Genomic DNA, 27,378 nt, shown 5'->3' with positions numbered 1-27,378 from the left:
TAACTTTATGAAAGCATTCGATGTTCTTTTCTTTTAAAGTAGCGGAATCCTCCGTGACGGAGTAATTAGCACAGCATGCTACGACGTCAGGGATCCAGGTTTCGAATCTCGGTCTGGGCATACGTGTATCCCTTCATCAATTTCACCTTATCATCGCTCATCCTCATTATTGCGATTAGCCAAAAGTGGTTGAAAAGCGACGGTAAATAACAAAAAGCAATCAAAACATAATGTATTTAATATGTAACGAAACTTGATTCAATATTCTTTAAATAATAACAAAATTTACCCAATGCTTTTCTCAAGTTTCTATATATTGAAAATAAACAATACGATATTTGGTGTTTTTAGGAGTGATAAGTAATGAAATAGCACATGATACACAGTCTAATGAAGATAAGTTACTTCAACGAGTCATTCTTTGCCCACGAAGAGTTTACAATCTTCCCGTAATCATTGCATCTCTCATTCTACCTAGGTACATTAAAATGTTCCATGCAAAGACCCTAAACAGTTTCTACACTTCATGTGATCAACATAATTTGGCCATCTTGTAATCGTCAAGGCGTTAAAGGAATTGTTTGTCATCACTTGAAAATGATGATTTTTGCTCAACATTTTTAGCAAAACATTTCTATCCAGTATTTGCTACAACGAGCATATTTATGATGATTTTCCTTACTCGTTCCTGCATATAATATTTCAATTTTCTACGTCTATTTCTCTATAAAACATTTTTGTAGAACCCTTGCTGAATTATTCCAGAATCATTCCTATCGCCGAAAACAGGGTAAACAGACAGTTTCGAAATACGAGAAATTTTAAGTGTGTGTGTGTGTGTGTAAAAGTGTATAGCATAAATACGGTTCATAAATACACACAAAAGTGTCTCCCAGATGGTGTAGTGGTAATACTGTCGCCTTGTAATCAAGGGGTTCTGGGTTCGATACCCGGTGGAGTTACATCGCACAGTGGTTCAGATCCCACTTTAAACTGTAGTTTCAGTCCCGATTAGCCTATCTATACATAAATTGGAGTTAAAATGAATAGTCAACCACACAAACTATATACACACAGAGACAGAGAGAGAGAAGGAGAGAGAGAAGAGAGAGAGAAGGAGAGAGGAAGAGAGAGAGAGAGAGAAGAGAGAAGGAGAGAGAAAGAGAGAGAGAGGAGAGAGAGAAAGAGAGAGAGGAGAGAGAGAGGAGAGAAAGAGAGAAGAGAGAAAGGGAGAGATGAGAGAAAGAAGGAGAGATAGAAGAGAGAGAGAGGAGAGAAAAAGGGAGAGATGAGAGAAAGAGAGAGAGGAGGGGCAGGAATAGAGATGGAGGAAAATAGACTGAGAGAGGATTGTTTGAGTTAAGGGACGATAAGTTTGAAATTGCACTCCAACCACGTACAGTAAGAAAACATCCTCAATTTCAATAACGATCATAGAGTTATTAACACAGATCCAGAAGATCTCCAGTTCTCTCCCGTCCGATAACCATTGATTAGCGGCGGGAGAGACCTGGTTATTTCACGGGATATTTGATCAACGACCGGCCAGAAGGAAGGGATAGCACTACATCCAGTGCATTAGGTCTCGTATCAATCATATGGGTGTCAACTTTGTTAACGTTATAAATTGACAGCACGAGGCGCCTGACTCAATTACTGGGTACAACGGGTTGCGTCGGTCGCGGCGGTGATTCGAAGAGCAATGAGAAAATGGGGACAGCGCGACACAGAGGTCACACAAGCAGGAGACCGCAGAGACCAGGACAGGTACACGTTGTTTCAGGAGTAGATACACCGGAACGCCATTGGAGGGCCATGTACGTTCAGAAAGCTATCTTTCAAAGTGTTCCAAATTAAATCCTATGGGATCAATGCTGTAGGTTAGTTTTTTTCCCGCCACATGGCAAGTTACTTGGTAATCAATTCTAAATACGCCATAAGAACCAGAATTCTATGAAAAGTTTGACGTGATGGAAGAGGATGTGTCACAATCCATATCCCATGATTCAAACCTGGAACATCTGGGTTTATGGAGCATTACGCTGACTAATGTACAAATGTTTCATTACTATTGAATCAGTCCTTAGGAGAGAGTATTTATTGGGTCGACAGCAAACGCCAATCATCTCCCGCTATCATGTTTTGTAGCGCAACTATAAGTGCGTGTTCCTTAACGCCAAGTAAACTGAACAAGTAACTTTGGTTCTTTATTAGCATTCTAATTCGACGTAATTCATTGTCTAGTGCTTCTACTGCTTACACCTATTCGAACACCACGTTTCGAGAGATCACCTCTTTTCTCGTCTTCAGTTGAAAAATTTTTTCAATTGCACATTATCCATCCTCTAGTGCTTCTACTACTTATACCTATTGTAACACTTCGTTTCGAGAGAGCACCTCTTCTCTCGTATCCATTGAACAATTTCTTCAATTGCACATTATCCATTGTTTAGAGCTACTACTACTCTTACTAAGTTTTACACTACGTTCCAGACAGCACCTATTCTCTCCTCTTCAGTTGAACAATTTCTTCAATTGCACATTATCCATCCTCTAGTGCTTCTACTACTTATACCTATTGTAACAAGAGCACCTATTCTCTCATCTTCATTGAAAAAATTCTTCAATTGCACATTATCCTTGTTTAGAGCTTCTAATACTCTTAACAAGTTTTACACTACGTTTAGAGAGAGCACCTCTTCTCTCGTCTTCAGTTGAACAATTTCTTCAATTGCACATTATCCATTCTCTAGTGTTTCTACTACTTATACCTAGTGTAACACTTCGTTTCGAGAGAGCACCTCTTCTCTCGTATCCATTGAACAATTTCTTCAATTGCACATTATCCATTGTTTAGAGCTAATACTACACTTACCAAGTTTTACACTACGTTTCAAGAGAGCACATATTCTCTCGTCTTCACATGAACAATTTCTTCAATTGCACATTATCCATTCTCTAGTTCCACTAACACACTCAACAAACCTATCCACAGTAGTTTCATATGTACAGTATCAGAAGCGGATAAATGGGTATTTACATATATTTTTTTATTTGCTTTAATCAAAGTGCTCAAATATTTTACAGAGCCGTTTAATAGAAAAAGCCTTTTTAAAAATAACTTTAAAAAAACCACATATCCATATGTATGGTGCCAAAAATCATACAAACAATTTTAAGCGTTTATTTTAAATTTTAAAAAAATCGGTTTGAATATAAAAATATCTGATTTAAATTTTAAAAATCATCAAAAATGATTTATTTTTATTAAAAATCATGATTTTTATCCACCCTGCCCACCAGGCTATCAAACATACGAAGAAACTGTGATCTTCCTAACAAAGTAGGCTCCTCCACGGTGCCACCGGAGTTATACACTACTTTCTACTCCATTAAAGGTAAAAATTTTATTTTATGTATTCATCAAATGCATGTTCGGCTATTTTCGACTTTTCGAGTGTCCTGCTTGTATAAATTTATTCTCTTCTATAGAGGCAATCCATATTTTTACATTCAAGTTCGTCCGCACACAGTGACGTTGAGGGTGTTTTCTGGCTTAGTGTTGTATAGCTTGCTTCTTGGTGCTCTCGTACTGCTGAATGTTGTCCTAATTGTCTTGCAATTCTGCTTAAGAAACCAGTCCAGAAATAGTAAGACAACTTGAACCTGTTTCAGAAGATTGGAAAGCGCCTTTATAGTTTCAGTGCTAAAGTGGTCCTAGTACAGTCTGATAAATCATGTAATCAAAACGAATCCATAATGAGAAGATAGAGACAGTGGTTAATCGTATTAAGAAGAAATCCAAGGAATGAACCCGACACCAGTCTTATGCCCCCCTCCCTTCAAATAAAAAAAAAGAACTTGAAGCAATCAGCACGAAGGGGGCACCAGAGTATTAGATGTACGTGTGGGGAAAACCGATAAGAGAATTCCAGTTTTCCACTTATCGTCTTCATGTGGCTCGTAAACTCTTGGAAAAGTTTTCGTGTTTGCGAGCCCGATAATTAACTTGATAACGTCATCAGGGATTTCGCCCCCCTCTTCTTTCCTTCTTCATCTCCCCATGAATTTTTTTCCCCTTCTTTCTTTTCTTCTTTCCATGTTTCAGTTCCCCTTAAGCAGATCGGCAACCAGAGATGATTAAGTGCGCTAATTACTATGGCAGACGTGAGAGCCGCGGAAAGATGGAGCCAGGAATTGGATAATTTCAGATTGCGAATATCGGTGGTGATTTTAATAATTACTTCTTCCGTAAATGGTACATCTTCTGCTGAATTATGAACTGACCAAGACGGAACTATCGCAGAAGTCTTGCTTTCAATAAACTTACAGAAGAGTTGTTTGCATTCCAAACATATCACGGCTACAATACACCAGACTAAGAATAAGTAAAGAGACCACGAGTGAAGGCCACGTAAAATGGTGTTCTGGTTTACAGATCTACGTTGTAGGAACAACAGCAGTGCCCCCCAGGAAAGAAACATTGCCAAGTGTTGCTTGTTGCTGTGTTTGCGTGTTTAAATAAAAAACTAATTAGCCAAGGATATTTTGTCCGCTACATACCACCTCGCTCAGGAGTGTTCAATCACAACAGCACACTCTAGCAAGCACCGTGGAATATAGGTAACATGCGCTTAGAATAGATTTGGCAACATGGGGAGTTTAGTAAGAGAGACGATCGGTACACGGACGTAAACGATGACTGCCGAACTCAACTGAACCCATAGCTGATTCGTTGCTTTCCGCCCGCCAGAGCAAATGGCGACTGGGATAGAGCACTACAATTCATTCATCCATTATAAAGCACGCACTGTTGATCTGTCGTCACGCCGAAAAGGCGTCATGCCAAAGGGGTAGAAGTACAATAGTAGCAGCAGCTATTCCGGCATGGCAACGGCCTGTTTGGCAAGATATAAGAATAAGATACTTGTAACTGGTACACCTTGGCAACCTCCTGCAATTGTGGCAGGAAAGGGTTTACCCATGGCTGGGTTATGACCCGCTCCACAAACACCCACATCATTAAGAAGACCGTGAGAACTGGCCACTTGCGAGAACAAGGGAGAATTGGAAATAAGAAAACTCCATCTCGAGTTGCTAAACTCTCTGCATTGCACAGTGTCAAGAAAGTACATAGAGGTAGGGCCACACATTCTTGATCTCGGCTTAGAGATGATGTTATCAGTACCAGGCTCCGGCCGACTTTACCACCTCTACCTATCCATTCATTAGAGGCTGTGTGAGCCCCAAAGTAGCTGTATGGACGAGCATTGACATGGCTGAAACAATTTGATAGAATAGTCCCTTCTACAATTACAAATGCCTTTGATGTAGTACAAAAAATTGTAATTTGGCTAATGCAAAAAAATGCCACACGCATACGGCTATGATGCCTTTGTATGGGAATTGATGGGCTTGAACAGTAAATTAAAAGGCATTGAAGGTAATTAGCTGATTAGAAACGAAAAATAGGGAAATTAGAGAGTTCTTCCACTTACACCGAGTGCATCTTCGAAATACAGTAACTGTAGAAATACACACAAGAAGCATCGCAATAATTACTCTCTTCATATTGTAGAGGCTTGCAGAAAAATGCTGACTCGTTCAGGACTCGAACCCGGATATCTGGCATAACGTGCCACTACAGAGTTAACGAGTAAGCCTTGGCTTCTCCATTTACTGTTGCAATATCAATATAACACATTAAGAGCAAGCATACAGAGGTCAAGACTTACTCGGTAATTCGGATGGTAGTAAACACAAAATTCTTCAAGAATGTTCTTTTTGCTACGTCTCTATCATAGTAAACCATAGTGCAATAATGATGCAAGTGTGTCATTTCTTAAGTTACCTTGTATCAAATTATTGCCAGTGACACTTGAAAAGGTTTTTCAACCTGCAAAACTGACGAATTCTAGCATGGTTGTGCCCGCTCACAAATGGCCCAAAAGGCAGGACTGCATAGAATTACCGCTTCAGTATATCCACACAAGGTCATGCACAAATGTATTTTAAGAAGAGATAAACAAGAAAAATATGTACTTACATCGACATTGATCCCAGGATGAGGAAACACCTTGCTGGGAGGGGCTTCCTTGGGGACGAACCTATAAAATTCTTCGTGGTCCTTGTACCACTTGATGCTGTACAAAACATCCCCTTCCAGATTGTATTCACACTCAAGTTTCACACTGCTGCCACGCAGGACAGCTTCTGGTACTTTGATCTTCAAGTCTCGCAGGCAGAGAACTCCTACAGAAACAAAAAAATATATGAATTAATATATTGCATTTTCTTACACGTAGTAAACGTTCTAGCTTAAATCACATTGAATTGACAACGTCTAATATAGACAGTGTCAAACGTCAAAGTAACTAATTTTGGATATAAGTGCTCATACCGAGCTGTCAAGTGTCTGGCGTCATATTCTAAAGTGATTGAAACGCGCAAATGACAAGTTCTCACACCGAACTCTCAAGACAGTTTTCAAAGCTATTCCAACACCAAACTTGCAAGTGTTGGATGTGAGCCTCTACATGTTTTCTCACCCCGAACTCTCACGTGTCAGATGTCAGTTTTGAAAGCTATTCGAACACCAAAATAGCAACTATTGAACGTCAGCCTCTAGATGCTTTCTCACACCGAACTCTCAAGTATCAGATGCCAGTTTTCAAAGCTATTCCAACACCAAAATAGCAACTGTTGGACGTCAGCCTCTATATGTTTTCTCACACCGAACTGTATAATGTCAGATATCAGTTTCTATAGTGCTTCCCCCATGTATCGGACGTCAGAGTCTAAGTCTGTTCTCACACCAAACTATCAAGTGACAGATGTCAGTTTACAAAGCTATCCGAGGCCTCCCCAATGGGGTAGTGGTAGCTTCGTCGCCTTGTAATCAAGGGGTCCCGAGTTCGATACCCGGTGGAGGCACATAGTGGTTCAGATCCCACTTTAAACTGTAGGTCCAGTCCTGATTAGCCTTACTGTGCATAAAGTATACTTAAAACATCAACTAAACCAATCAATCAATCAACTAAAGATATCCCCACACCAAATTGCAAGTGTCAAAGGTCAATCTCCAAAATGGCACTCACACCGAACTGTAAAATGCTACATGTCAGGCTTTACCAACTGACTATTTACACTCCCCCATATTGCGTAATGAATAACAACAGAAACCAGGAACTAATAATTTAAAGTTCGGTATTTGGCTCTACATTAGCCAGAATGATTAATAATTTCACGAATTAAATAGTTGTTAGCGAAATTCAGGTTGTAGAGCTTTAGCGTGATGATTTTTGTTTCAATTGAATATGAGTACAGCTGCAACTCTGCTCTAGTATAAAATTTATTTTTATAATTATGTAGTAAAGTATAAGTACACAAGATCCAACCTGAGCCAAAAATAATGTTGCATGAGACATTTTTCGAGAAGTAATCTCATTTTTGTAAAGCCCAGGCACAGATGTCACTGTGGGTCAGAATGATACAAATGGGCTTAGTATGATTTTTATCCGTTCCTCCAAAACGAGTAAATCTAAGACTAGTTTTACAAACCACATTATACGTTTCTTATACCTTTTGAGCTGGACACATTCTCCGGGCATCAACACTACGCAAGCCCAGGCACCTGAAAACCGTTGGATGAGAATGAGAGACAGAGACATCTTGTACTTTTCCTGATCCTCTAAAACGAAACGAGCAACTTAAATCACCATAAATAATGATTTCGCTATTTATTATGCGTATTAAAATAATTTCCAAATGCAGTGCCTAAAAACAGCAACTCAAAATATTGATAAAAACTTTCAGTTTCTTTGTAATGTAAAACATCTAGAGTGTCTTAATAATTTTAGAAATGAATGTCATTAAAGTTAATTCCGTTATTTAAATTATGTGGCAATACAACGTATTAGGATACTTAGCATTTAACAGTGCCACCTATTGGCAGCACTACAAGGTAAGAAGAAATAAAATTATATTTCGCAAACATTTGCTTTTCTTACACGAGAACTTCTTAAATCATTTGATGTCTTAAAATTGAGAAAAGTGTCTCTACACGTCTTGTCATCCAACACAAAATTTAATCACGAAACTAAATAATTAGCGTCAGTTCTTGTTACTAATTTGTTGGAGGGAAAAATATTAATCGCAGGCGTCATTGTAACTGATAGAAATTCAAGCTCAGAGGAACAAAGTGTCAGGTCAAATCGTCCTTTTCCCCCCGCGCTTCCTTTCTTTTGCAAATTAACTTTTCCCAACTGTGTCGAAACCTCGAACTAATTGTAACAGCCGCCTTCTGTGTTACCACTTGGCAGGTTTGCCAAATTGCATAAAACATCTGGTGGACTTTTACAAGGCCGAATTCATTACTGAGTCAAATGTTTTGACGTGCCATCGGAGTTGTGTGAGAGAAGAAATTTGGAAAAGAGACGGGTTGCTGTTACGAAAAAAAACCTGTACTATCGAGCGTTTAGGGATCAAATAAGGCACGAAGTATATTTTAAAATTCATTAAATTCAGCCTTATAAGGTGAACAAGTTTCTCCTAGTTGATATAGGCAGAATTTTTAAAAAATGAAAGAGGTACATTTTTTTTAATGTAGACGTTTTGATGTAATTTTACTTTCAAGAGGTTAATTGTTATGTAAGTTAAGCAACCACATGTTATATCTATGCTTTTTTATGTATACATGATTGATTCATTGATTTATTTTACTTTGTTTTTATGGTACTTTTGGCTAATTGCAAACATGAGGATGAATAATGATATGTTAACATTGATGAAAGGATTCGAACCCTCGCTCTGCTAAACACTCTACCACGCAGATCAGCTAATATATACCTAGGTAAATGCTCACATTGCAATATGCTGGAAACATATTATGTTTAAATACGTACTAAGCAAATGTGATTATATGTAAAGAATGAAAAATTATTAAATTTCAATTGCATTGTATTCTATGTTTTAAAATGTTTCTGGTAATTAATTAAGTGTTTCTTGATTGTTATTTAAGATACTTGGAAATAAAAGATATATTTTAGGAGCTTTCACAGCAATGTAGTATGTTCCACGTGACCACGATACAATAAGAAACAAACTCAAGGAAATGCGGCATCCCACCTCACTCCAATTTCTATTCTTTAGTTTTCACCTAAATTGTGAACAGTCCCTATGATGTGAAAACTCAATCACAAACAACAAAAATCATTATTTATCAGAAAGGGAATGTTCCGCTCACAGGTTGCTAGAAGTAGATGGAATTAATAAATTTATTCTTTTACTTTTGCAGGGAGATATCTCCTTGCATTGTCCATTACGCTTCTAGATTTCGGAAGGCACTCACCATTACGGTCAACAAGAAAGTGACACTTGCCCAGAGCATTCTGTGGGCACACACAATCATGATATCTTAGGTTTCGTCTTGGAGTCCTGGACTGCACATATGAGTGTTCCTTTTAAAATGTAATCTTAATCTCAACTATCATTCATTCTCATTGCCGTGACAAAAGTGGCAATAAGTCAACGTGAACTAAATAAGCAGGCATGAAAATATATTTCTTATAACACGTAAAAACAAAGAGCAAAACGTTACAACTGTTAAAACCCTGCCTTTGTGGTTCAGACAAAGCAGGCCAAAAAGAACTTTACTCGGAGCGGCAGTAAATAAAAGTAAATATGTACGTACAGTTCCAGAAAGGCAATTTTCTTATGAGAGGCAGCCTAGGCACTGCAACTGAGGTTTTCCTCCTTTGACTTCGCTTTCCAACATTCCTTCCTAAGCGCTACCCAAAGACACACACACACAGAGAGAGAGAGAGAGAGAGAGAGAGAGAGAGAGAGAGAGAGAGAGAGAGAGAGAGACAGTCCGCACCCACTACATTTAGCCACCCCCAAACCTCTCATATCACACAGGCAATGCAATGTATGCACTATCTTTCCGGTGGGAAATTCTTGAGTGCTGTTACGTTTGGAGGCAAGCCAAAAGCCCTCCCTGTCTGCGAAGCACTCCAACCTATCCTTTTCCTAGCCCCCCCTCCACCACCCCCACCTCTAGCAGAACTCCTTTCCGCTAATTTCCTTTAGAAAGCTCAGACACATAGCGAGAAAGATCTTTTGTTACGGCTTATTGTTCTTCATGTGATGCGACCTCATCTTGTGTCTCTGTGGCTTGTGACGAAAGGCTTGGGTAATGCTGTTCGGCTTCCCCCTTGTTATCTGCTTACAGCGTGCTTCGTCTCTCCCTCTTACTGTATTACGAATACGTTGAGAGATGTTAGGGCAAATGGGCTTCTGCGTGTTTTATGTAAACGTGTAGAAAGGTGTTCGTTCTTGCTACTTGATGACTTTGGAAAGTTAAATACAAGGTTAGCCTATAAGAAATAGACACTTTCAAAGTTTTACAGAAAGGAGAGTTTTAATAATAGGACTGAAATACTTACATGGGTTTGAAGAGTACGTCATGAAGTTTGCATTCGTAAGTTACACGTGTTCTGTTTTTGACCCTATTGTAACACAAGATATCAATACGATAGTACAGTTCTCCCCAAGCACGTCTCAGCATGTGCATGTCAACAGTCGCAGCAGCTGTTGTGATGCGTTATTTAAGATCGTCCACACTTGTAGCAATGGAGGGGACCTTACCGTGTTCTAAAACGATCCTGTAGGACAGTAACAGAATTTGTTTTCGTAAATTCAAGCACGCAGAAAGTCTTCTCCACCTGGCCAGCGGCCATACTGCTCGACTTACGTCAAGGGTGCTCACGTGATGCTGACGTCACGAAGACAAACAAAAGACGGAGGTCGTAAATTTGAAGACTTTCTCTATACAACAGTACTAAATGCTTTATGATGTAACAAACAAATTTCAATTTATAAAGCGTTAAAACTGTCTTGTTCTTTTAGGCTAACCCTGTATTCTACATTTTATGCTGAATGTGGTTGGTTAAGAGTCGAAATGTTAATACGATAAGTGCTGCGGTGAATCTGAACATCACTCAGGAGACGAGGGCTCGATTCGATGTGTGGGTAATTTCAGGCGAGAATTTATCGACCATTGCTCCTGCATACAGCGACCCTGGGGTTCACGCAGCTTCTAATATAAATGGGGACTGGGGGCTAAAGGAGCGCGATGCTGATCACTAGACCTTGGATTTTAGACTTTTAACCTGTGTTTACCTTTGTAGATAAATAAGAAATAACAAGTTACGTTACCGTTTCATCAACTGATGAAGTTCTATAGTGCCTAAAATAACATTTATTTTGCTTGTTAGAAACCTATTGTAGGTTTATACGCCTAAATCAAACCTTTTTCTAGGTCTTCATATATTTCCCATAAGTATATACTGTCCCAGTTATCTCTGGAGTAGGCGAACGAAAACAAGTCTCTGCGCAAGTAGTGACGTGAAACGTACCCACCAATGAACACGTGAGAGGGAACTCGATTGAGTGGAGGGGGAAAGCGACTGCAGTTATCAGCTTTCGCAGCAGCGTGTACTGCTTCGCTCGGCCGACTCGATTTCCTCCCCTTCTCTGACGTTATGCGGGCCTTGCTCCAGAGTTACCTGGAACAGGGTATAGCCGCTCAGTCCTCTCCAGCTGTATGCTACAATTGATATTTTTTCAAGCAACAACCATCTCTGTTAACTTTAACTCAACCAACGCTCAACGTACCAGTCGGAACCGGTTATTTATACCTCCATGAAAATTGGCCCGCCCCGATCCACTGTGCGTAAAATACCACACAGCAAGATTAGGTTCAATGTCACCATGAAAAGATCTTAGGTCACCCCTCTGCTTACTGAAATATCCTTAATCAGGCAAAAAGGGAATCGTTCATAGAGAAATGAAAACTGTGAGAAAAAGACAGAAAGATATGGATAAAGTGAGAGAAAATGGTACAGAAACAAAAGAAAAAGAAGATGAAACAAAGAGAAATTAGAGAAACAGAAGAAGAAAGAGATAAAAATAAGATAAAGGAAAATACAGAAGCTGAGAAGAAAGAAAGAGAGTAGGAGAGAGAGAGAGAGAGAGAGAAAGAAAAGTTAAAGAAATAAAGTAAGAGAGAGAGAAAGAATGGTTAAAGGGAAAAAGTAAAAGAGAGAGAGAACAGAGAAGTGATAGAAGAAAAGAAAAACGGGGGAATCTAAAGATTGAGATAATCTTAGTATCCATAATTACTAAAGCAGAAGCAGAATCTAGTCGAAAATATTTCACTAACCTGTACAAAAATCTGTAGCTGTCCTACTTCGGTGCTCATTTTGACTTAAGTAACATAATTCCGTACGCAATGAACATCAGCTACATTGATTTTTCTTAAATCAGGACTCGAAGGACGTCCGCATAATTTTCTCTCAAGGGGACAGAGTCACAGAAATGTTATTATTATTATTTAATATTATTATTGCAATACTACTACTCCTTAGAAAACAATGTTAATGATGACAAGAATGCTTTTTGGTTTCACTTTAATAGAAAGAAGAGAGAAAATATTATCACTGAAATTATTTATGATAATGATGTACTGTTCAATGAATATGATATTGCTAATGCTTTTAGTGAGCTTTTTCACAAATCTTTCTCAAAAGGAAGTCATGTAAATTTTAAAAATATTCATCTTCATTCATACACCAACTTAATTGATGTGCCTGTTATTTTGGAAAAGGACGTAAGTGATACAATTAACAAACTAAAAGGCAGGTCTTCAATAGGCATACCTAATTTTATTTTGAAAGCAAACAAAGATTTTTTGTACCATAGTTAACTAAAATTTACAACATATCACTTACTTCTGGAATATTTCCAGATATCTTGAAAAATGTGTTTATTGTACCTGTAACTAAAAACAAAGATGGAAAAGCCAATGATCTTAATATGGACCAATTACTATATTAAATTCCATGGCAAAGGTTTTTGAACACATAATTGCTGACTATTTGTCTTTTTCTTTTAAACAATATATAGATGGTAATCAGAATGTTTTTTTTTAGAAAAAGGTCTACCATTACAAATTATTGGTTTTAATAGACTCTCTGCAATCTAACAATAGGAAGCAATCCCAGACTGATATTTTATTTATTGACTTGGCTAAAGCCTTTGATAGTGTCAGCCATCAGCTATTAACTTACAAACTCGACCAAATGGGATTATCACCACGATTTCTGAAATGGTTTTCCAACTTTTTAGTAAATAGAAGATTCCCTGTTAAGATTGGTGAAACAACTTTTTCTAAAAAGGAAATACTTTGTGGAGTACCTCAAGGGTCGCCACTTGCCCAATTCTGTTCGCTGCTTTTATCAATGATGTTACATTATGTTTTAAATCTAGCACATGTTTGCTATATGCAGATGATATATAAAAATTGAAGAGTATTTTAACAAATAATGATGTCGCTCAACTTCAGGCTGATCTCGATAGAATGACATATTGGTGCAAGATTAATGAAATGGAAATTAACTTGAAAAAGTGTAAAGTTTTAAGATGTACTAAGAAAGTTTAAAATATAGTCTCCAACTATTTTATTTATCAAAATACAATCCAAGTGTGCGACAGTCATAAAGACTTAGGAATATTAATAGACTCCTCTCTCTCATATTCATGAGCACATTTCAGTAATTTGCAAAAGAGCAAAGAGGATGCTTGGTTATATATTTTTCTCATGGAAAGTTTTTAAAAAAGAAGATACCTTAATATTCCTGTATAAAACGATAGTTCGTCCTATTCTTGAATATGAAAATGAATTATGGTTTCTGACTGCAACCAGTCACCTTCAAAAACTTGAATCAGTTCAAAAACTTTTTATCAGGTTAGCATGCACAACGTTTAAAAAAATGCTATGACCTATATTACTCTGAATTTTAACACAGTTGAATATGTTTACCTTAGAAGAAAGAAGAAAAATGAAAAGTATAAATTTTGTAGAGAAGATCTTAATTTTCCAAGTTGACAGTGAATACTTTTTGAAAAATATAACTTATAAAATTCCCAGATATTCCCATAGGTATATCTCAATTCTCACATGTCTAAATAAGGCCAGAAGTTTAGTAGCTGATCTTGTTGAAACCTACAATTTGAATTTATGTTGATGTATAAGATTGTAGGATCCACTGTTTTATTTTATAATTATGTATTCAATTTTTTTAATTTTGTATAACCAATTTTGACATAGTGATATACCTGGTTGCTTAATCGTGATCATCACTTAAATAAATATTATTATTATTATTATTATTAGAACAATACACAGTTAATTGCACAATATTATATAACAATAAACAGTTATTAGTATCAGATATATAATAGATCTCGTTGAAAACTGTAACTTGAAGTGTAAATATGCTAACTTGTATTGTTATGTTATTCTAAAGCTTATGTACGTATTTTATTCGTTTAACTTTGTACTTTTGTATTTGACTTAGTGCTGTATTAGATTTAATACTGTGCTCAACACTTAAAATAAACGATTATTATTCTTATTATTATTACATTACTACTACTACTACTACTACTTATGTTTACTTTAAATTATACATTTGTAATTTCCATATTCTGTATATCTACATACAATTTGCATAACTGTAGCTATACTTAATATTAATTCACGTGGGACAAAGAACTGTTTTTTATAGTTAGATAATCAGTTTAAAATAGACTGCAACCTTAAATGTAACCCTACTTCAAATAATAATAACAATAATAATAATAGTTGCTGTAACTTACGGACTGTAAGTCACAGAAGACAATACTTGTTGTTATAAAATACCTCTACAATTTCGCCATTCGAATTACATTAACTCTTTCCAGAAATCTCAGAGGGGGAAGTGCCCCCCTTGCGGGAGCCCATGTTAGTGATATAAACTAATGCAATAATTAAGAAAGTACAGTGAAATATTGTATCTTTAATGAAGAGAAGGGGGAACGGAACCTTGTGAAGCCGATTCCAAAGGATGGTAGGGGGAGAGAGAAAGAAATGCGCAACAGTTTCAGAACCCACTGGAGATAAAAAAGAAGAAGAGAGATCATTCCAGTGGATGAGAGAAGCTATACATCCCCCATCGTAGGGTCCGAGCTCCTCGTATCGCTTCCTCTACGAATTATTTTCTGTAAAGTCTTCCGGGCAAAGTGAGAGCCATATTTTATTTGCTGACTCCTCTCACGACCTCAACACTTTATTGGGTGAGAGATACCGGAGTTGAATTCCAACTAACCAATCACTGGAGCGGAACTTTTGGCGTTTCGCGCAGTACAAGTTCCATCTGGAGGGGGATGAGAGGTGAGTTTGCTTGCAACTTTGCACAAAAAAGGAGCCGACGAGAAGGAAGAAGAAGAAAAAAAGGAAGCGAAAGGAGAAAGACGAAAAGGTTCCTTTCTCCGACGCCAGGAACGAAACAAAGCACTGGTCATCGTGCCATTGTCGCCAACAAAAAGAGGCATCTGCCGATTGTTCGGCGTGTGAAATTGTTGCACCGACTATTGTTGAAGCAGAATTGTTTTCTGGTACTTTCATGTAGCATTGAAATTGTTGCACCGACTATTGTTGAAGCAGCATTGTCTTGTGGTACTTCCATGAAGCATTGAAATTGTTGCACCGACTATTGTTGAAGCAACATTGTTTTGTGGTACTTCCATGAAGCAATTAAATTGTTGCACCGACTATTGTTGAAGCAGCATTTGCTTTCTGGTACTTACATGAAACATTGTCTTAAAGGCATCAAGAAAAGCATGCTCTCGTATATTATTAATCATAGCGTTAATAGATATATTCGCACAAAAGTGGCAGAGGCACAATGGTTAATAAAAGTGTCAAATGTCACGTTCTCCTGTACTTTCACACCAAAATGTCAAGTGTGAAGAGTAGCATGCGGGATACAAGTGACAATTGACACATGGTATGGTGATTTAATTGACCAATGAAAAACATATTCTGCTTGGTAAACTCTCCTGGGAAAAAGCAATATATCCTGAAACGTTTAGATAATTCCCCATCCCTAATAGGGACCAAACTGTGTAATGCCATTTTGAAAGATTTTTGGAATGTACATTTGACAGTTTTCGTCCATGTTCCATAGACTGGATGACCGGAAAGCATTTACTGCGCATGCTCGAACGAGATGATGTTGCTCAGAATATATAGCCAGAAGTGAAACACTGACATATGGTGTATGAAGGTGTCCACATTACCCCTATATCAAATGCCATTACTAGTGTCTCCGATAGCATAGTGCTAACTCGTCGCCTTGTAGTAAAGGTGTCCAGAAATCGATACCCTGTGAAGGCATATTGCAAAGTTGAATTAAAACAAAAATTCAAAGGTTAGAAATGTTTCGCAGGTGTAATCGCAAGCGTGAGGAGTTTTGCTGAGATGAAAATTCCGTTGTCTAAACAACCAAGGATATCAATTTGGCTTAATCAACATGATCTCACATGATATGGTATCCTAGACATATAGAAATTTCTATTCCTGACACCAAGGTACCTGCTAGAGAGAGTGAATCAGGATTCTCACTGATTTGTCAAACTCCTAGTTTTCCATATTTTCCAGACCACCTTAAAATAAATTTCGAGATCATTTTGTGTTGTTTTGACATGCTAGTAACCACAGTTTAAATGTTAAACTTTGTGTTGATGCATGAGATTAATGTTTATTTAATAGTGTTTAAGATAAAAAATAAAGAAAAACGTTATACAGAATATCTCACATTAAGAAACAGGCTCAACAAAATATAGAAAAGTTATCATTCTTAAATCCTAACAAGTACACTTATTATACCCTGCATTTTCAGGCTTTTTAATATTTTTTCCATAATCTTTTCATTCATAGACTGTTTTTCCAGTCTTTTCCAGATTTTCTATGGTTTCCAGGTTACGGAGACCTGAGAAGTTAAAATGATGCATTTATAAATATATTTGCGCTATTCATCATTATACAAATAACACTTTGAGTGCGAGTTCTTAGGCCCAAAGTAGCACTTCGTAACTCGAAACACACAAGGTCAGGTCGAGATTCAAACCTGGGACTCCTGGCGTTCACGGCTCGCTATGATAACCACCCCCGCCAAACCTCATAGAGAATCTGTTTCTAAGTACATGAAACTAATGAAAACTATACACAAACGAAGTTACCTTGACAATTTCACAGATATTTTATTGCTTCAACAAATATAAGATTTTGAACATATTGATTTTTTCAGTAATGCATCGTTTCATTAGTTGAAATGTAGTGTCATTTACTCGAATTTTTTCTAGATTATTTCTAGAAAAATACATCCCGACCAGTTCAAAAGCTGATGCATGGTTTCTCTCGTAAACTAAAACTGGAGCGACAATGGTACAATTTCAGCTTTCAGCCAGTGGATTTCTGAGCCATTCGAAAACAAAACAATGAATACAGCTCGACAGTCTAATGTTTTTTATCTTCAAATGTGTCCATTATCTTCGACCATTTCGTGTCTTTGTTTATGTCCAAGATCGTTGAAGTTATTAGAGAATAGACTTTATCCCCGTGTCGTTTTTAGAAAAAAAAATCATTTCATCGTTATTGTTTACGGCGTCCCGTAAAAGTAATACCTTATGGAAGATTAGCAAAACATGCACTAGCAGCGGATTTCAAATGGTATTGTCTCTGAAAAAAAAAAATCAGGGAGGAGTGATCAATAAAAGTATGCAGGTAGGCTAAAGAGAGCTATGGGTTTATTCTGCCAACACTGCGGAACGTTGTGTGTGTTTTTGTTACACGGTCTGGTCGTTTCCCCTTTAATGTTGATGCCCTCACAAAAGAGACAGAATCCATGAAACGCGGACATAACCGTTTAGTAAAACCGGAACGTACATAAATGCGGTTTGCATTTGCGAGAATTATTTCCGTTTTTATTAGCAATTGAACTTTCTTCGGTGTGGGGAGGGGGCCTGGACGAGTTTTGATTTCTTCTCAACGGTCTCAAAACGCCTCCTACCGCTTTCTATCTCTCGGTTCTCTCTCTCTCTCTCTCTCTCTCTCTCTCTCTCTCTCTCTCTTTCTCTCTCTCTCTCAGGCGTCGCCACCAAGTTCCCGGGAAAGGACCACAAAAGAAGAAGAAATCAATCCCTCAAAGCGAAGGCTCTTATTGGAATTTCTGCTTTTGTTCCTTATGACAGAACTTCCCCTGGTTCTCCTTGCGCATCTCTGTGTTTTATGTTCGTTTTCTTTTCCCTGGGATTTTCCTACCACCCCTCAACCCTCACCCCTTTCCCTGGTAAGAGTTCGTAACGAGCGCAAATAAAAGGGGGAAGGACACCCGCACACAATACGTCTGTTTGTGTCTACTAAAACGTACCGCTGTCTGCAGCAACCGATGTGTCCGGCAAACCCCCTCGTCTTGAGTATTGTTTTATCTGACAGGACTTTGGACAAACTTCGCTCGATTGGGCTCTTTTGGGCCAAGACGACTTAGGCAGTAAAAGCTTCGTCCGGACCCCTTCCTTCATTCGATGCTCGATACCGAAAGAGGCCTCCCTTCCCTGTGCCTCAGGAAACTGATGGTCCATTTCTTTCCTTCCGCAATGCCCGATGGGAGTCTTGTTAGAGTGGGTTTATTGTCTCGACTGCCCCTGGCTGTAGGGGACGGGCCGGACTGAAAAGCGTTTTACAAGAATTGGGCAATATTTTTCTTCTCGAAATGTCATTACATAAGTGAATGTGCGAATAGTTTCCCTCTCCTTTTGATATAACTATATAGTGCCTTACATTAAAAGAGGAACATAAATTAAAAGTATTTGAAAATGAAATCCTTATAAAAATGGACCTAAAAGGGATGAGGAGACAGGTGAGTGGAGAAGGTTACATAATTTAGAACTGCATAATTTGCATTCTTGTCCAGATATTATTAGAATAATTAAATAAACGGACTTAAGTGGGCAGGCCATGTGTCACGAATGGGAAAGGAAAGAAGAGTTTAGAGGATTCTTGTTGGGAAACATGATTGTAAGAGACCTGTAGGAAGGCCAAGTCGAAGATGGACGGATAACGCTGAACCTTAAGGATGGAAAAGATTAGATTGGTCTTGCCCAGGATAGGGACAGATGGAAGGCTTGTGTTGCTTCAGTCATAAACCTTCTGGTTTAAGAAGGCCAGAGAGTTAGTTATTCACATTTGTATTATTTAGAGGCGATTTCAAAAGAAGACATTGCACTCAGATTCCTAAGTGGCAATGAAAGTAACGTTATACGAGGTAGTATCAAAAAGTTTTGCCTGTTCAGGTATAATTTGTTTAATAATGGAAAGATTGAAACAATGAACATACATATAGTTTGCCTGTAGTGTCCTCTACTCCGAGTTGCCCTTCCACACAGTTGCCATCACGTTCGATGCATTTGTGCTAGCGTTTTATTCAGCCCTCAAAACTAGTTTGAAAAAATTCCACAGAACACTCCCTGCCCCACTGTTCAGCTGTTTTAACCTCCTGTAGGTCATCGAATCTAAACAACTTTCTAATACTCTGGAGGGGAGTAATTTTTATGTATATATATATATATATATATATATATATATATATATATATATATATATCCTCCTGTTTTGTACCTTGTTACATTTGTACTTGGTGCAGAGTCTGAAGAAGACCTTGCTAGAAGGTTGAAACATTACGTTTAGTTTATGTTTTTAATAAAATAAATTTCTGCCTTGGTCAGCATATTGAGTTTTTCATATCATGGAAACAAGGCTTACGTTACGTTACGTTTCAACCGACTAGCAAGGTCTTCATCAGACTCTGTACCAAATACAAAAAAAAAATCGTTGAAACGTTTTTGGCCAAAAATTCAGAATATAATTAGGTTACGTACAATCAAATTCATAAATAAATGCTATACATACTAACATATTAACATAATAGCAGAAGGGGAAGAATATATGTGATTTATAAATGCCTACGTACACGTCTATGATTATTTTTTTTATTTTCTTTTTAAATTTTGATTTCATTTATTTTACTTCGCTTCTTGTGCCACTTTTGGCTAATTTGCGAAGATGGAGATGAGTGATAATGATATGATGAATAGACATCACAAACGCCCATGCCAGGATTCGAACCCGGGACCCTTGGCGTCCCAGCGCGATGTGCTAACCACTTCCCCAACGGGGGCCGGCTTCTATGATTATTATATACAGACTATGTTATAGAAAGACTAACATTAAGTATGTATACAAATTGTAGATAATGATTTGTAAAGAATATTCAGCTGAAAGTAGCACTGTAGTTATTGATTTTATTACCTTTTATATTTCGTAACATTAGCATTGAAATGAACTTTTATAATTTTTGTTTGTAATATAGCCTCATTGTAAAATTTATAACACACACACGTAAACATCTGGGATACTTTGCTTGATACATCTGTACAGATTACATAATTGATTTGTTTTATGTTACTTTGCTTTTCCGCTACTTTTGAAGTCTGATTTCGAGCTTTTTAGAGGTAAGGTCACTCTCACCCTAAGTTACTGAATTTTGATCCAGAACTTTCGAGAGCTTAGCTCACTCTCATCTTCAGAGACTGAAGTCTGATTCAGAGCTTACCAGAGCTAAGATCACTCGCATGTTCAGGGACTAAAGTCTGATCCAGAGCTTTTCAGAGCTAACCTCACCCTCAGCTGCAGATACTAAATTTTGATTCAGAGGTTTCCAGAGTTAAGTTCACCATCATCTTTAGTGACTGAAGTCTGATCCACAGTTTCATAGAGTTAAGCTCACCCCCATCTTCAGGGACTGAAGTCTGATCCAGAGCTTCGAGAGCTAAGCTCACTCTCATCTTCAGCGACTGAAGTCTGCTCATGAGCTTTGAAGAGCTAACCTCAGCCTCATCTCCAGGGACTGAATATTTCTCCAGAGCTTTCGAGAGCTAGCCTCACCCTCATCTTCAGGGACTGAAAGCTCGGAAACATATCCGGTACTGATCTGACTAACATCCCCAGAGAATATCTTCACCACTATGTCACTCGACAGGACATCTTTCAATTCCCTTTCTCTACCTTTATATCTTTTTACATGTCAATACTTCCCTTATCAATCTTGGTACGTACGATTGTGACTCTTCTATAAATCCTTTCAAAAACGTCCCATATAGGTTATTTAAGGGCTCACAGAGGGCTTAATCCAACCCTCGCTCACCAGCTACCTATCCTCCTGCTTGCAATGCAAAATAAATCGATCAGGGCTATAGATACGCCACAGCGGATATTGGAACCACCAACAATTACGATGCTGAAACTTCCTCTCGGTTTTAATGCCCTCGCGAGAACGTCTGGCCAAGCATTACCAAAGCCCAAGACCCTTTCTAAACTCCACGATCAACAACTTAAAACGCATCGAAATATCGAAGATCGGGTTTTAAGCACCTGAATGACATTTGCTTTCCCGTTTTGCTGGCCGGGCTGAAAATTTAAGCGGGGCTAACTGAACTGAAAATCCTCTTTAATAGGAAACTGATCCTCTCCAAATCATTCCTTGCAGAAAGTTTGTAACCTCTAATTCATCTGGCTGCTTGCCAAGAGAATCCTGAGAGAAGGTCCAAGGTTCGGTATCTCGGAGTTGGGCGGATGCTGCATCTATCGAACCGCGCAGAGTTACGTATCGACGGCAGGTAATGTCTAGTTTGTTTGCGAACCCAGAATTCCCAAAGAGCTGGGATTAAGAAGAGAAACGTATTAATTTGAGGGACTGAAAAGGAAGATAGCTGGTTGCGGATTTCTCAATAAGCTTGTAAAAAATATTATTATGGCTACACGTGTGTCATATTAAAACTAGATTGCCGGAGGGGTTATTCTATTTTTTCAATTGTTCAACTGAAAATTTTCATAAAAAATTGAAAATAAATTACATTTTTTCCTATTGGTTCCCAATCTGTCTGTAATACCTTTGTTCATAAAAACATAAAATACACTAGATGGGCCGGTCAGGCGCCATCTTTGAATGCGTGTAATTCGAGATACTCATGCCAGCTAGGGTGTACATTTGGTTGGTAATCAAGTTAATTTTCGTAATTATTATAATTAGTAAACAACTTCACCTCTATAAACAAAAACATAGAAATAACTAAGTGGTTAAAACTTGGTACACGATTACAAGATTTGGTGCTAGGTTGACTTCCGTGGCGGAGTGGTTAGCATGGAATCTATGGTTCGAATCCCGGCCTGAGCCTGGGTGTTATTCGTGAGTGTCCCTTCATTAATCTCATCTGATCAACACTTACCCTCGTTGTCTCGATAGCCAAAAGTGACGGAAAAGCGATGTAAATTAACCTAATTCATTGAATCAATCACAACGATTGCCCAATGTAATAATGCTTGGTCAATTTGGCTGAAGATTGCAGCAAAAATATGAGCTATCGAAACTCTTTATGCTATGAAGATAAACTTAGGCAAAGTTAAAGAATTGGTAAATCATACTCTATTAGTGCAAGGTTTTCTGGATTGTTCGGCTTATTTTCTCTGGGATCCAATTATCTATGGAGCCATATTATCTGTCTCAAAATCTGTGAATATCTCCCTGAACTACAACGTGGATATTAAGTTTTGATAATGCGTTCTTGTGGGGTTCTGCTTCAAGTTTTTAGTTTCGTGGAGACTTAAATACGGAAAGATATACGAGACTCATTATCTTTGTTGAAATTAGGCACACAAATATATACAGGATGTTCCCACATAAAACTAACTTATTATATTGTTGGCACAGGAAAACTAATATTATTGTACTTAAAACATGAAACAGTAAGTGATAGCAAATCAACATATTTATTGAAGAAAATCGGCACATTTCGACTAGTGTTCCTTTGATGGAACGGGTAATTGTAGACAGATAGACACATCCCATCCGAAATTCTCTCCAGCATGTTCTGAATGATGAAAGAAACGTTAGTTTTTATATGCTAAATTAGAATTTCTAACCTTCACTTCGGTAACTTACGTATGTTTTACAATGACGCGAGAAGAGAATTAGAGTTGACGAGCTGTATCTTTGCGGGTCAACCCTAACCAAGCCCGGCTGCGCAGTAGCAAGGGAAGGAACTACAGGCTGCCTTAACCAATGCTCATCATTCTCCTCTTACTGTAATCAAGGGGTCCCGGCTTCGATACCCGGTGAGGGCACATAGTGGTTCGGATCCCACTTTAAACTGTAGGTCCAGTCCCGATTAGCCTTACTGTGCATAAAGTGGACTTAAAACACCAAATCAATTCAACTCCTCTTACTGTAAGCGCGGTCGATCACTCAAACGGGCGAGTGTGTTGCATCTACGGAATTGTATCACTCTCAGTCTCTGCGCGGAGTAGACAAGCTCATCGGCAAAGGTACACCTCGTCAACTGTAGCAAAATGAAACTGAAATTGATTCCATTAACCCTGCCTTGATCAAAAAATTAATTTCTCTTGCTGCAGAAGATCCACACTCCAAATAGTACTGATTACTTTCCCTATATATGTGACTTGCTTTTACGCGCCGATACATTACTTTAAACTTCAGTGACGTTAGTTCAAATTGGTCTCAAAATAAAAATAGGTCTGTTTTCAGCTGGGCACTCTGTATATAGGTCAATTGTAACCTTCCTCGACAACATGTATTTTTTTACCATCAAGTTTGATTTTACTTCCGACTGGCACGGTACCAAAAGAGATGGAAAATCAATGTGGGTGTGGATTCTTCCCCGAGTCAGCAAAAAATCAACTTGTTTCAATGTTTCAAGGCTCCGCCCCTCTTCCAACAAGATCAGCTTCACGGGACATAAAAAAATGGTCTCCGATAGCCTTCAGGGAGGTAGATATCACAGCGACGGTTCACGATTCTAAACGTGACCATGGTAATTATGGTGTTTATCGTCATTAAGGTTGCAAGTTTTCCAGCAGAGTGAATTCGAAATTGCTCCCCATTAAGAAAAGGCTACGTACATTAAGGGTGGGCAATCGATTCGGTCGATAACAACACCAGCGATAGCCATTCATCACTCGATATCAACCATCTCTCTGCATGTAGGTCGATGTCTTCAAGTTGACGTAAGGGTTAGCCCGCCTTTGTCAAACGCTTAGCAATCCCCTAGTAGCACTGTTGATGGAGGCTGGTTTTAGTCGATAACAATAGTTTTCGCAGCGATAGTCTGTCAGTCTTGTTATGATGGGGTTTCGGGTTCAATTTCAATGTTTGATTTGATTTATTTGGCTTGTTTTACATCGCTTTTCTGTTAATCGCAAAGATGAGGATGAGTGATGATTTATATAAGGTGCATTCAAAAAGAACACCCATGTCCCCTAGAGATTCCAACCTGGTACTCCTGGAGTAGTAGTGCGCTGTGATAATCCCTCCGCCCCAGAGGTAAAAGTAAAGTTCCCCGTGCATATAGCACCGTCCAATGAAGACAATATGGGGGCCATTTTGGATGTGATGTGATCAGCACCACGCTCCGGCCGCCTTTACCTCCCATGGTTGCCTCCAGGTATTAATTTATTTGAGGGTGAGTGAGGCCCAGATCCGCTATATGTGGAGACAAGACCGAAAAAATACCGACCTTACATCACCCACACCGTACTCGAACCCGTGTCTCTGGTGTGGCAGTCAGACGCCCTAACAATTAGACCACTCCGACAAGGAGGTCCGCTGGAATTCCTTTGGAAGTCCCGGTTGTTAGTATAGTATATCCGTTGATTGATTGATTGCCTTAGTTTGATTTACTTTGCTTTTCTGCCACATTTGGTTAATCGCGAAGATGAGGATGAATGGTGAAGATGAGATGGATGAAGGACCATCACAACACGAGCCACACAGAGGATTATACTGTCTGTAAAGTCCAGAGGCCAGAGACTCGTTAGATGCAGTCCACGTGGAACGAAGGTTGACATTGGTGTGTCTTTGGAAGACACACCCCTTTGGCCATATGCTATTTCATTGAGTTTGGTGGTACCTAAATTTAATCTGATCAATTTAAATCCTCATCTTCGACATTAGCCAGAAGTGAGTAGAAGATAATTCAACCTACAAGTGTAGCAATATACGCTGTATGAAACACACCTTATTACTAACTTCGTTGACCCTGTATATACAGAGCGTCCCAAAATAATGTTTACACTCTTTGAACTTTAATAACAGAGAAACTATTAAAGATGGCATGACTGGACTTTTTGCATTTGGCTGCAATATCTATGTTGAGCATGTGTGAGAGAATATAGGCCTTCTTCTGTTTTTAGTCCCATCACAGCCTGCCAAGCAATAGTCCTTAGTGTACACAAAATGGCAGGGGAGAGAAATTTTTCTTACGAGAAACGTAAGAAGAGTCGAATTTCCATCCAGATCTCCTGATTTAACACAGTTAAATGACTACCTGCGGGGAATTGTGATGAATGCTGTGTACGCCACAAGGCCACAGACACTGAGTGACGTGGGACAACCTACGCTTCCCTTCTTGCAGAAACCGATCTGATTATCGATCTGTTCAGATTGCACATAATGTATTGCTGTCAATAGTGACACCACGTTATTAGTGTTCCTGTTATTGAAGTTCAAAGAGTGTAAACATTATTTTGGGACAATCTGTATATACTAGCACACGCGTAGTTCATGAAAATGGCGACCTTGTTAAAAACAAAACTATTTTTTTGCACTTAGTGTGCTGTATTCAACGCTTCTCTCAGAGTGCTCAATTCGTGTCGGGATAAATCCTTGTTTCAGCAGAGATAATCCGGACGTTTCTTGCCTAAAAAGAGCTGACTGAGTTACAGAATTACAGCGTTTCTTCCTGAAGTCGTTCCGTTGGTGTCTTCGAGATAAGAAAGACACCCCTCCCGCCGCCTCCCTCCATGTGCATTTGCTGACCACACGAAATTCTCAGCAAGAATAAAGTAGCCTAACAATTGCGTTACGTCAAATGTCTGCTTGCAAAAGAAAGCAAAGTAAAAAGGCGGAGACTATCTTTAGCAAGAAGGAGGGAAAACGTCAAGATTCGCAGCCGCCAACTTTTCGAATTGCTCCAGGAATTCTATGTCGAGAGGTTCTCCTTTGCGGGAACTGTTAAAAGTGGGCAACTTTAACCATTGCGATAGCAGTAACTGTTTGGTAAATAGCTCTTCGGACTGCTTTACGAATTTTCTTTAAGTTTTATACTTGCTTTAGAGCCTCTTCCTCCGCACGTTCTCTTTCTTGCAACATGCGTATCTTTGCTGCTAAAACTGTAGAAAAACTTTGTGTGATTGGCTGCATCGAACGCACCAATAGACTGGTTTGAAGTGAAAAAAATGCGACAGAGACATAGCGAAATATTTATCATCGTAAGCAACTATTCTTCATCTGAGTTTGAATAAGTTTGAAGTGATGTTTTTTTTAAAGTCCATTTTAAGCACTGATAGGCTAATCGGGGCTGGACCTATAGATTAAAGTGGGATGTGAACCACTGTGCAATGTGCCTCCACCAGGTGTCGAACCCGGGACTCCTTGAATACAAGGCGACGACGTTACAACTACATCATCGTGGAGGCCCTAGATCGACATCTGAGAAAAAATTACTCTCCATAAATATATTGGTAGTAGAAATACAGCTACTAATATAAAGTTCCTCAACTAGCTAAGTTGAGTGGTTTGAGTTTACTAGCTACTTAAGTAAGTTGAAGTAACTGTAACAGGGTTACATCCTTCAATATAAGTTACGTTATCAACAGTTACATCACGACACTTAAATTAGTGACTTGAAAATTTGCAACATGAAGGATGAGATAAATTTGGCAACTCTGTTTCCAATTGTGTGTCTTCTCCGGATGATAAGGTGAAAGGAAGGAAACCAGGCTTTGTTGCAAACCAAATTCAGAACATACTCATTTTACTGCAATTTCGTTATTTCTAATTGCACGCGAAAACTTCAGTGATTTGGATGGATTTGTAACGACCCTGCGTGGTCATCACATTTAGCGATCCTGCGTGATAGCCATATTCTTTAATATATAATTATTAATGCTTGCGAAATGCCCTGAGAGGCTTAAGCTTTTGTTTTATCTTTTATCTAATTTTGAGTGCATTGTTGTTAAGCATGAAACATATATTGTTGTGGCACACAAGTTTTGGTTAAAGAAAGCATGCTAAATGCCCTGCGTGGCTTACGCATTCAGTTATCTTTTGTGCAGTAATTGTTGTTTAATATGTAACTTGCATTGTCGAATCTCTTTGTCTTGTAAATTCTTTAATGTAACTTGTTAAGTTTAGCATACAAGTGTTAAGTTTGTATCGCCACATGCTAGTGGTTTTTACAATGCTAAACTTGATAATTTATAACGCATGAGTTGCATCTCGTGAATTGAAGGGAGTTTGCAACGCTGGAGCCGGCTTAGTTCCGATCTTCTCCACCTGCCTCAGAGCTACCACCAAACAGTAT

The 27,378-nt window shown here is 38.5% G+C and overlaps 1 protein-coding gene across 1 annotated transcript in view; it reads right to left on the bottom strand.

Annotated features, from left to right (window-relative positions):
- Positions 1 to 27,378, bottom strand: part of LOC145987257 (uncharacterized) — a 563,513-nt gene that overhangs the window by 196,950 nt on the left and 339,185 nt on the right. Inside the window, exon 2 of the mRNA XM_083121773.1 lies at positions 6,047 to 6,252. Within this exon, the coding sequence (XP_082977899.1) occupies positions 6,047 to 6,252 (206 nt within the window). The remainder of the gene's footprint in view (positions 1 to 6,046; positions 6,253 to 27,378) is intronic.

The sequence above is a fragment of the Lepisma saccharinum genome, chromosome 4 (genome assembly GCF_977018435.1).
Source record: "Lepisma saccharinum chromosome 4, izLepSacc3.1, whole genome shotgun sequence".
NCBI lineage: Eukaryota > Metazoa > Arthropoda > Insecta > Zygentoma > Lepismatidae > Lepisma > Lepisma saccharinum.
The sequence above is the reverse complement of the archived record's forward strand: the minus strand, read 5'-3'. Positions and strand labels throughout refer to the sequence as shown.